The 12,205-nt window shown below is 37.0% G+C and overlaps 1 protein-coding gene across 1 annotated transcript; it reads left to right on the top strand.

The window, feature by feature from the left end:
* The first annotated feature begins 1,575 nt into the window (after positions 1-1,575).
* LOC122078641 lies at positions 1,576-3,230 on the top strand. The gene is made up of 2 exons (XM_042644725.1): positions 1,576-1,764; positions 2,049-3,230. Exon 2 carries the CDS (start codon positions 2,061-2,063, stop codon positions 3,018-3,020), a length of 960 nt encoding a protein of 319 aa, XP_042500659.1. The 5' UTR covers positions 1,576-1,764; positions 2,049-2,060; the 3' UTR covers positions 3,021-3,230.
* The last annotated feature ends 8,975 nt before the right edge of the window (positions 3,231-12,205 follow it).

Genomic DNA, 12,205 nt, shown 5'->3' with positions numbered 1-12,205 from the left:
CAACCCGCGAGAAGATGGAAAGCAGAATCTCCTTCTCAAAGTACACCCAGTTTAGTTTCTCCACTTGAGCCCACGCTACCATCAGGGGAAAGACAACGAGATGTGTAGGAATGTTAGGATTCCACTTCTGAAGAACAGTAGGGTGACCTCTATACAACCAAGGTTAAGAGAATAGAAGAACATGCATGTCCTTTAGAGACTTCAACTTGATAATAAATCTGTCTGAAGTTTGTTCAGCTAAGTGAATCTCAAACCCCTTAACAAGTCACGCATGGCCAGCTTTGGAAAACATTGAGCGGAGCTCCAAAATTAAAACATGAGTTCTGTCCAGGAGCCAACCAACAATAGAGTATTGGAGACCCAAATGAGCATTCTGAATGATAGTCTTAGAGACGTCAACGGGGGGGGGGAGTGAAGATCAGGGAGGTGGAGGTCTAGTTTGGTGGAGAACTCATCGTCAATTCTATCTACAAAGGTCTGAGAGTTTTCAGATTCAGTGAAAGGGGATAGATTCGGATTGGCCATAGTGAGGAGGAAGGACCGGCACAAAGGGGGAGAGGGATTGCACAGCTTCACCACAAAAGCAATCACAGGGAGTAGGACGGCTACTAGGTTGAAAGGGGGTTCAGACCTCTCCCTCTGCTAGGCAAAATATATAGAGCAAGAAATGGAGATGAAGATGTGGTTTGTATCTAACCTCGAAGAAAGAATTGCAGAACTGAGATATATCATAAGGAATGGCCAAGCGGAAATAATGAGGGCTCATGGGTATGGATTAAGGGGTGCAGATGTTAGAAATACGAAATGGATGATCAGTGGTGCTCGAACAAAGGGTTGCCCCCGAATTGGGTAAACACGACATGTTGTAAGCTAGGTTATAGTCGTCGACAAGAGAGCATGAAAAAGAGGTGAATGATGATGGACACATTTTCAGAGCCAATGAGGGAAAAAAGAGTGGGATAAGGAACCTTCGCCATTATTGCAGGAAGGAGGAAATGTGATGGATATGAAGAGATCTGGTAATCATGATGCGAGATATAACTGACAACAAGGGAGAGAACAGAGGAGAAGACCACTATGGTACCATATGGCCTAAGGATCTGTCGATACCCAGCCAAAACAGGGATGTTGAAGGGAACATAGGAAGTTCTGCCTCTCTCTCGCTCCTTCTAAATGTAAGATTTCATCGTAATTCAAGGCCGAAAACGAATTTTTCTAACCTTATACTAACCCAATGTTGAAAAATATAAAACAAATCAAAATTATATTGAACAATAATCAAAATCAACCAAAAAAAAAATTTGTTTGATTTTGATCTCAGTCATTCCCAAACCAAAATCGAGACAAACCAACTATTTGACACTTTTCTTTCAGAGATCAAAAGTGATTAATAATCCATTCAATTTTAATTAGTTTTCGTTCTATGTTTGAATGTTTAAAAAAAAAAAAAAAAAAAAAAAAAAAAAAAAACCTTCAAAGTATATAAGAAGATAAAAATCATATTAACACAATTAATGGTCTATGAATCAATCTCTTTTCATCAGTTCCAATTATTCAATGGCCTAGATTTTAATCATTTGGCCTGCGGGCGAAGGAAAACTTTTGCCTCTCTATTTTCTGTCTTTTGGAAAGAGACAAACCGACATAAGCTTCATATGAGTATTCCATTTTGACTCTTCACCGAAGTTCCCTTCAGCAGCTTTTCTACTTTGGAAGATTCTGCAGTCATGGAACACTACTGGAAAAGCCGACCTGTCGCATAAGGTGTGTTCTTCAGCTTCACTCCTCGAAGCTGAAAATTTTCAAATTTCTCCCCTGTTTTCCCCCTCTCGTCTAAATTTATTTTTTTTCTTCGTGGAATGGCCGATTTGGTTTCTATAATTCTATATAGAGTGGCTTCTGCTTGTCTGGGTAACCTTGTTTCATTCGCAGAGCTGTTACTTCGTCTGCTTTGGATGTTTGCTTGTTTCTAGGGTTTGTTAGTCTGGTTTTTATGTTTTATTTCGCTGATTCTGTGCTTGGTCTTCCTATTTTCTTTTCGCCTTTAGGGTTTTGGAAATATGCTGGTTCTCAGAACGAGTTCAAAGAGGCAGAGGCGCCCAAATGTTAGGTTAGGAGAGATAGGAGACGCTTCGGTCGCTTTTTCTTATAAAGCTAGGGTGAATTTGGAAGAGAAGAAATGGAAAAATGAGCCTAAAGAAACAGTTTTAATCTTGAATGATGGGTTTTCTGGGCAAATGTCACCAGGATTATTGGTTTCGGACCCTAATGTATCTCAAAAGTCTTCGGCCGATGCGCTCCACAACAGAGAGAATAGAAACCCTAATTCTTCAAAGTTGTCTTCCGAGTTGGTGGTTTTGGGTGAAGCTGATGCTGCCTCTAAACCTGCGGTGGATTTCGGAATTGTAAAGAGGAAGGGCCGGCTCATGAAGCGAAGGGGACGGAGCATGATTGCTGGCACTGGTATCTCCAGTAAGGCCTGGAATTGCAAAGTTGCTTCTGAAGTTAACAATGAAAATGGGAAAGGACACAGAAGCAGTGATTTTGTTGGTCCAACATCAAATGCATCTCATGATGTTGACAATGTCAGTGGATTTAAGGATTCCTCTGGTCGTGAAACTTCTGATACAAGCAAAGGAGACCATCAGAATGAGTGTTTTGAACCCTTTTCAGCTGTGCAGGTGTGCGGTGATCAGGATGAGTTTTGGAAAGGAGAAGCTAGCATAGTAGGTGATACCTTGTACTCTGACGATGGTCCTTGTGTAAACCCCAAATCTGGTGCTGAATATGACAAGATGGAAGTTGGTGGTATTGTTGTAAATTGTGTTAGGACATGGCTGGAGGAGCTTGGGTTTGGCCAGTATGCAGGAATATTTGAAGTGCATGAGGTGGACGAGGAGGCATTGCCGTTACTGACTTTTGAAGATCTCAAAGAGATGGGTATAAATACTGTTGGGCCACGGAGAAAGATGTACACTGCAATTCAGCATCTAAGGGAACAAGGAGGATTTTCTGTTTGATCAGGCACTCCATAGAATAGATAGGTGATATTGCCTTTACTGGCTTTTTTGTGTAAAAGGAAAATGGTACCCATGGAATGTAAGTTGGCATTTTGCTAATGCTTTTTTTTTTGTCAAGTGGATCAGCTTACTTGCTTTCCTTTTATGTAGAAAGAAAATGGCACCCATGAAATGTAAGTTGGCATTTTGCTAATGTTTTCCTTTTGTTAATTGGATCAGCTTACTTGCTTTGGTATGTTTCAAATGCATGTGATGTTTCATATGTTGGTAACTTCAATTCCAACATTACTATGACCATAGGTTTTGTATGTTGAGTGCTGCCTTAACCGATAGGACTATAACAGAGGACTAAATGTTTCTTTTTTACTTTATAACTGGTAAGAAAGGAAACTCACCTAAGGTCACAGGGTTTAGGAAACAGCCTCTTAGCGAAGCGGGGGTAAGGTTGTGTACATTATGACCCTCCCTAGACCCCACAATGGCGGGAGCCTTGTGCACTGAGTATGCCCTTTATACGATTACTGTATTTGTAGAAAAATCAAAGTGGAATTTATTGTTCAGATAAGTAATAGAGCACTAAGAAACAGAGATCAAGATTATAGCAGTCAAATTTGCAAGGAAAAAAAAAGTCTATCAGAGATCTTCCTTGGCAATTCATTTATTACATTAAAGCAATTGTGATGTTGATGTGACAAGTTCTGTACAAGCTGCCGCTTCAATGAGAATTATTTTATGAGATCAAGAACCCTAAAATGATAGCAGTTAGTAAACGTATCTAAACAATATTGATGTAAACACACCCCATAAAAGAATACTACACTACTCATACTGTTTTCCACAAATGCAGTACTAGTCCTGATACACCCTAGAAGGTTTAATAATTCAAAGCCAGGAAGGAACAGCTGGTTGAAAATATGACATTCTACCCTGCTAGCTACGTGAAATTAATGCTAGCTACTACTTCTTTCACCATCCATTTATTTGTTAGGGATGTGCTAATGACATTGAAATATTCATTGTTTTAACTTCACTCTATCTGTAGATTAAGTATGCTCACTGAACTTTTCCAAGTTTGACCAATTTAAGTACCAGAGGGAATCTCTAGTAGCTGTTTAAATTGATAGGAAATTAAGGTTCAGGCTTCAAATATATGTTGGTCCATTACCCTGTTTATCCATAGTTAATTAGTGGTCCTCATGTCTAGTTGGTTGCTTGAATACTCAACAACAGTCATTTCTTCCTTTCAGTAATCCACATTGTGCACAAGATTCTAGTGGAAGTCTAAACCATCTGACTATCATATATTAAGCATTTGGTCCTTGTCAATTGAAGAGTAAGGCTGTGTTTGGTAGTTAAGAGAGGAAAAGAAAAGAAAAGAATATAAAAGAAATGAAATGGTAAGAAAATAATAAATTATGTCTGTTTGGCTACCAATAGAAGAAAAGAAAAGAACAGTTTTTATTTTTATTAGTTTGTGTTCTCTTGTATTTTAGGCAAGACTTTTTTTATTTTTTTGGGCAGCAGAAGAAAACTTCACCATTCACAAGGTGAATTTGGAATTCAAAAAAAGAATGTTCTCTTGGTTCAGGACATAGTAAACACAATCTAGAGATAGGGGCAAGCTGCCTTGTCTACGAAACTTTGCTGCCCAGCAAACAAGAAGGAGATGCACGTACTAAGCAACCAAGCAACCAAGCAACGGCTGAGCTACCTGATCGTAGACCAAAGAAGCAAGGGTACTCGTAGATCAGCGTGAGAATTTCTTAAACCAGGAAAATAGTACAATTTTTTGACTTTTTTCTTTTCTTCTCTTGGCTACCAAACACAAACTAAATGTTTTCTGAAGACACATGGGATACTAGCGAAATGCAAGTTTAGTAGGCGGCTTGGTAGTTTGATACATAAGAGGGAAAATTATACATTACATTACCAAATCTATGAGAAAATAGCCAGTAGAGCTTTTTTATGTTGTTTCGGTATATGGATCAGCTTATAACACAGATTAAAGTGTCATTGTTGGTCATAATATCAATAGTCAAATTGATGTAGGGGTTTCCTAGGTGACTAGGTTTCCTACAAGGTTAATTAACTAGGTAGGGCAAACTCAAGAGATTTGGGCTGGTTAGGATAAAGGAAGCTCAACAAACAAGATTACGTGCAAAGTAACATGAGGCTAATGAACAAAGTAACAAAGAGCAACAATATGTATGGAACCCAACCCTAAGTTTATTCCTAATAAAACAAGCCTATTTTGGTAATTAATCTGCATCAATGGCAGCAAGCAAAATTAGGTTATAACACTAGCCTATTGAGCACCAAAAGTAGATAAAAACCCCATTTTGTATGCTCTAAAATCAGTTATACTAGTAATAAGAAGACCAGCAAGACTTAAGGCAAACAGTGACGTAAATGAAAGGTTAAACAATGGCTAAAAGGGGGTGGGTTTTCATGGAAGTAACGGAGTAAATAATGAGGGGATAATGGAGGGAATGGGAGGGTTTATTCTATACTTACATGCTGCCCAGGTCTGAGAATAAAAGAAGAGAACCCAGATTTGAAGATGGTGCCCAACAGCCTTCCGATTGTTGAAAGGAGATCGGCAGCAGCCCAGTCCTTGACGTAAAGAATAAAAGCAGCCCAGTATTGAAGAGAAAATCAGCAGCAGTCCAGCATCAAAGGAAGATAAAACAACAACAGCAGTTCAACATCAAAAGGTAACGGCAGCAGCAGATATTGGCTGGCAGCAGTAGACAGTAAGCAGCAACAGTAACAGTAAACAGCAGCGGTTCAAGTCAGTAACCAGCAATAGTTCCAGTGAGAAAAGATAGAAAAGTGAGAGAGGGAGGGAGGTGAGAGAAGAGAGAATCGAGAGAGAAGAAAGAGAGAAAGGTGAGAAAAAGAGAGAGACCGAGAATGAGAGGAGATCGTGAGAGGGAGAGAGAGACGCTGGCTTTGCCTTCTCTTTCAACAATTTCATTCCTTCAACCGTGGCCAATGACCTTACATAAATAAGAGACTAATCACTAAAAAGAAAAGATTATTCTAGGAACGTTATTTCATAAACAAAGAAACTTTCTAAAAAGAAAACAATAAGATAATTATTTAGTTTCCTAATAAACTTAAAGACTTAAATAAACAAAATCCTAGAAAATAAAACTACTAAACTATTAGATTTGGTGGGGGCCTCACAATCTTGGAAAAATTTGGAAGGAGAGGGACTCAATCCAGCGTTGGAAAGGCTGGATCGAGCCTTCCTTTCTTCCGCCAGTTTCTTCTTCTTCTTCTTTCTTCTTCTTCCTTCTTCTAATCCTCCAACTACAAAGAAGCTTGGGTCTTCTTCTTCCTTTGGCTGTACATCTTGCTGTCCCCATCACAAATTTAAGAGATGGGTTATAGGTATGCATGGAAACTCTTGAATAGAGCTTTTTAATAAAGGTGCTACACAATCTTATGAAGTGAATAGATTTGGAAAGGGAAATTAAGGTGCTACAGAATCTTAGAAGGCATTGCTTGAGGGCTTCATGAATCCATTTCTCATTGCTAGTTTTTGGTGAGTGTCATATAATTCTTAGGTTAACAATTATTATGATTTCTTAATGTGGATATATCATAAGAAGAGAAAATGGTTATTTAAATGAAACCTTGTAGATTATTCATTCAAATCATCGTCCCAAGAGGAATAATATTGCATGTGGGTTTAATGGTAGGTTTAACTTGACTAATAAATTCGAGGTGATTTCAGTGGCAAGTGCCCTCTGCCTTGTAATTCATGTAAGGTTAGTCACATTTTATTGTTGAGATAAATGTAACAGAAATGCAAAAGCCCCCTCCATTTTTTTCTGGAAGGAATGAACTCAGAGATTCAACTGTTACTGTAAATTTCTTGCATCCAAGTATAGTCTTTAAACCAATTATAACTGACATACGCCTTTCTTTCCCATTGATATATCCACTTGGAAGTTGGAACATTAGATCATAGTTCTTTTTTTTTTTTTCCTTGAATATTCCAAATATCATTCTACCTTAAGTAACCAAGTTGAACCAAACTGTCAAATTGAGAAATTTGAAAACTGTCACATACTGCATTCTCCTGCACAAAATTCTTCTGTGTTTCTAAGTCTCCAAGTCTTGTTACATACAGAAAGAAACTGCCAAATTTTGAAGCCTTATTGTACCATTATCCATTCTCTTGGCATCATTGTACAAAAGAGGAATTGTTACCTAACAGCCTTGGAGGAAGCTCTGGTTAATGGTGACATTTTCCTTGTCAAAAAGGGTTTCACATTAGCAAAACCAGAATGATACATTAATTATGGAATAAAGTTCGTAAAGCTGTAATATTTTTCAGTGGATTCAGTTCTCTGTCCAATAGCATATCCTATGCTAATGCTCCCTGGGTCTATATCTCTCCTCCCACAACAAAGGAGGGGGGGGGGGATATGTCATTTCATAGGGGAAGGAGAGAGATAGACAGGAAGGCTCTACGGTACCGAAAAGAGAGCATTATCCCATATTTTAATCAAGGGACGAATAATTTATGTTAAAGTTTGTTTGCTTGTTTTTTTAACAAATTGTTCTTGGTATTGAGCTGAAAATCTATTCCAAAAGTTTGTAGTTATTGATTGTCCGACTCATCCATGCTGCTTCCATCTTCTTTACAACATAAATTGTTAGTATTCAAATGAAAACTGAAATATTCTTAGCTTTAGGTTTTAAGGGTTTTTTGTGATTGTTTTACTTGCTTGTAATGAAGCTTGGTGATTTTGACTTCCATTTGAGTTCTTGAAATTTTTTAGTTGACATGTTAAATTTACTGAAAATTTCATTGTGGTAACTGATGAGTGATGACTCTGGAGCTCTGAGATGATTTTTTTTATTTTTTTCTTTCACTTCTGATCATTTTGATTCTATAAATTTTGCACTGTGAAAAGCATGCTTCCACAGAATGACTTCCGATAATTCTTAGTACAAATAATGTTTCATAGTTATTGCAGATCTTTTTACTGGAAATTACTTAATGATTGATGACCATTAGTTGATAGCTGCCTTGGGGTGTGCTCGTAATCGATTCTGTAGTCCTTCACAGCCCTTCAGGATCTCTTTGTTTCTCTATTTCCGAAGGCATTAATGTGGAGCCAACATATGAATTATCCAGCTTGAGTACCTTTGCTATTGTCTTCTACTGGAAATGAATTGATTTTAGGTTTTTTATTGATGCATTTTCTGTATGAATGGAAGCTAGGAAGAATGAATGGGTTAAGGATGTTAAGATAGAAGGATAGCAAGAAGGCAAGGATATAATCAGAATGGAATGCATGTGAGGTTATATGTTGATTACAGTAATTGATCATAAGTGTGAGTAGATTTAGATGGGTTGGCCTATACAGCAGGATAAACGAATTATACTAGTAAGCCAATTACTGTTATCAACATTTTCTGTATGAATGGCAGCTAGGAAGAATGAATGGGTTAAGGATGTTGAGATAGGAGGGTAGCAAGAAGGGTAAGGATAAAAAAATTCAGAATGGAATGCATGTGAGGTTATATGTTGATAACAGTAATTGATCATAAGTTAAAGTAGACTTAGATGGGTTGGCCTATGCAACAGGATAAACAAATTATAATAGTAAGCAAGAATGAAATTTAGTATAAATGAATTAGTCAATATAGGTATTACTGCTAGAGGAAACTAAACAGAGTTCAATGGCTAATGGGATTAACATAGCTGAACCCAGATGGGTTAATTCTCCATTGATGTTGTTGTTGTTGTTGTGTAAAGCAGTCCTAGCTATATTTATTTAGGGGGACATTTGTTTGGTTGACAATTGATGTGCCTTAATTGCAACAGTTGGTGGTTCAACAACAGGGATGACCTGTTGAACATGTAGAAGCGTACGGTCTTATAGTCCTCATCGTGGAGGATTTTATTATACTGAAAGTTCTGGATTCTCCAAACTAGAGCAGGTTGACCCAGGTGGGTTGGACCATCTGCATAAAAAAGCTTATGTACAACATTAATTCAATAAATTCTGGTTAAACTCTGCTATACCCACCAATTGAACAATAATGAACGTTGTGCAGTTCAGCATTGAATGATAGTTCTGATAACTATGATCCAAAGAATTTTTTTTTTCATTAGGAAATTTAGCTTTGCTAGATTCTAAGGTGATCCAGCATTTTGATGGTGCTGGCTCAGTCGGCCACAACAATTAAAGAGTACTCAATCAAATGTCAATGCTATTCCATAGCAGCTTAGGTATAGTACTTAATCATAGTCGTTCAGACATATACATTTTCTTCAATCCAAAATGTCAAATGCAGAAGTCCTAGACACCTCATCTCATTGCAGCTTTTGCTTTTGCGCTGTTGGGTGAAACCTTTTACTATCTGGTTATGGGTTGATGTCTTTACTCGTACAGTAGATTAGTTATATGCTGGCCGAGGTCTAGGCCTCTAGTCATAACTATCTGTAATTAGGCTGGATTTGGTTCTCTTGGGAATGATTTCTAAGCTAACATAATGTTACTCTGGAAGGATCATGTAGCTTAGTTTGACTTTTAAAGTTCTTAATCTGTGGTTGAACTTTTCTTATAATTTTTCTAACTTCTCAAAATTACATTATGTAGGAATCTTTAAAAGCTTGCCTCTTCTTTAATGCTCCTTTAATTTTTAGAGATGCTTGATGAGTTCCATTCTCTGTTCTCAAATATGGTATGACCCTAGGTGGTGAGTCTAATATTTACCAGTTGATTTCAAGTTTCTAGATATAGTAACATGGGAGTGTTATATCACTTTACTAGTTTGCTCCTCTTTGAACTTCTATTTTGGTCATCATCTTTTGCCTATCTTCTGTTTTTTATCCTCATCAGTGCTCATGTACACGTGCTCTTGTGATTTATCAGTTTTCACATTTTAAAAAATTAATAATCGAGTGCATCAATGGCTAGACAAAAGGGCACCCTTTGAATAATGTTGTCTTCTTCATCTGCTTCTTATAATTAAAATTAAGTAGGAAAATCTTATTTTTGGTGTTTAAAACATTGAAGAGGAACCAAGTAGTAAACATTATGTGGACTTTTGAACAGTTTAGGATAGAGATGACACTCAAAAGGGTTAGGCCTTACCTTGGATTTTGAGACTTGGTTTCCGTGAGTCCAAATGATGTAACAAGATACTAGAAAAATACAGAAGAATTTATTTTTATCATGCATAGGAATAAGATGGAATTAAACAAGTGCATAATTAGATTATTGAAAGAACAATTGGATAGATTTTCAGGTCTCCATCCCAGAGGGTCTGTTGCCCAAATATGTTTAGAGAAATCACACGAGAGGAATACATGCCAGGCAGGTTCAAAATAAGTGTGACTAAAGAAGCAGTATGGGTTTATATTCATCCATTTGTCAATACTATCTTTCGTGGGAATGCCATTAAGCAACAGTCTCTATAAGAAAAAATTACAATTTGGGTTGATTTTGATTTTACAAAAGAAACGCCACTAATGTGAGTATAAAGATAAGCATGTGTACTTGTTTAAGAATCCAACTTGGTTAGTAGTTTTGAATGAAAAAAAATATATTTAGTGGCATTTTTGGCAGTTAGGGTGGCAATTTTTGAAATGGTGCACCACGGTCGATCATCATTATCAAGAGAAATGGAGATAACTGAGATATAATTAACAAGAGATCTAGGGACATCAGATATATGAGCAAATCAACATTCAAATGATTATCAGGAATGAAATCACTTGAATTAAAAAGTTGAAATGTGTTAAATGGCCGGGCAAGATAGATTAAGGTAATGAAGGAATCCAGGGATCAAATCAAAAGAAAGTGTTGTAATCATTTCCAATTTTAAAATTGTTTTTTTTTTTTTTTTTTTTTTTTCCCACATAAAGTCATGCCCAAAATGCTGTTCCAAGTGATGGAACCTCTTTCTTTTAAAGTGGTATAGAACATAAAATAGATTTACTATGAAAGTGCTTTGTTTTCAAGATTTGGCACCACAAAGAAGAATCCTTGGTAATGAGAAGCCACCCAACCACCCAAGTTTGAGTAGGAGGGCTTTGTTTTGCGAAGTACAGTCTCTTAGTCCCAATCCTCCAGTAGATTTGGGAGAGCAAATTTTTTTTCTATCCATGCGGAGTTTTTTGGAATGGTCCTCGTCTTCATTACAGAAATATAGATAAATAGAATACAATTATCTATTGCTCTTAATGGGCAAAGCAAAGAAATTCATCGAGTATGAAGGAATTGATGAGAGGACCGCCTGTCTGATTTAGATTTTAAAAATTTTAATTCAGAATTACTCAACTTGTGGCCACCAAAATATGATTCTAATTCTGAATCCGAATATAGCCGGCAAATGAGCCCCCCAATTTTTTTTTCCAAGAGTATGCCATTTCTTTTGCTTTGGAAATTTGTTGCCTTGGATCACATAAAGCATATTTATTAGAGGTCTTATGTTAGTCCATGATTTTTACAACCATATAATATAGATTGTCTAGTTCAAATTGTTATAATGACATCTCATGCAATTAGTTCAAGTAAAAAAAAAAAAAAAAAAAAGTCCACTTGGAATGGAATCCATTCCAAGCTTTTCCTTTTTCACTCCGTCAATGTCATTTTTCCATTTTGGATCTCAAAGATGTCATCGATAAACAATGTGAATTGAGAAGAGTCATTTTTTGTTCTCCTTCGCAATCCCTATTCTGTAGATGGGAGACCAGAGGACGTATCAGGTCCAATTCTCGTATGCACCAAATTTATTTAAAAACTCCAAAGGAGTAGTGGAGTTGGCAAGGACCTTAGGAAGTGTGTGGTTCTGAATTTTGACTTCTTTTACCTCCTTGAGGTCACTCACTGGGGGTGTTTAGTGCTCTTTACTGCTTTTTTGGTGAAAATTAAACAGTTTTCATTTAACCCCGATATGACACGGTTCACCTTGTCCACTTGCATGGCTCTACGCCAAGACATAACGGGTGTGAAAAGACTGGATGGTGTGAAAAGACTATCCCCCCACCCCCCGCCGCATATAGGTTTATGATTTTTACAATCACATAATATATTTTTTTAGTAGAACCATATAATATGGGTTGTCTAATTGCAAATTGTAATAATGACATCACATGTAATTATTTTAAGGAGAAAAGAACATTGGCCACTTGCATGTCTCTACGCCCAAAC

Source organism: Macadamia integrifolia, chromosome 5, assembly GCF_013358625.1.
Source record: "Macadamia integrifolia cultivar HAES 741 chromosome 5, SCU_Mint_v3, whole genome shotgun sequence".
Taxonomy (NCBI): Eukaryota; Viridiplantae; Streptophyta; class Magnoliopsida; order Proteales; family Proteaceae; genus Macadamia; species Macadamia integrifolia.
This window is presented reverse-complemented; position numbering and strand designations above follow the sequence as displayed.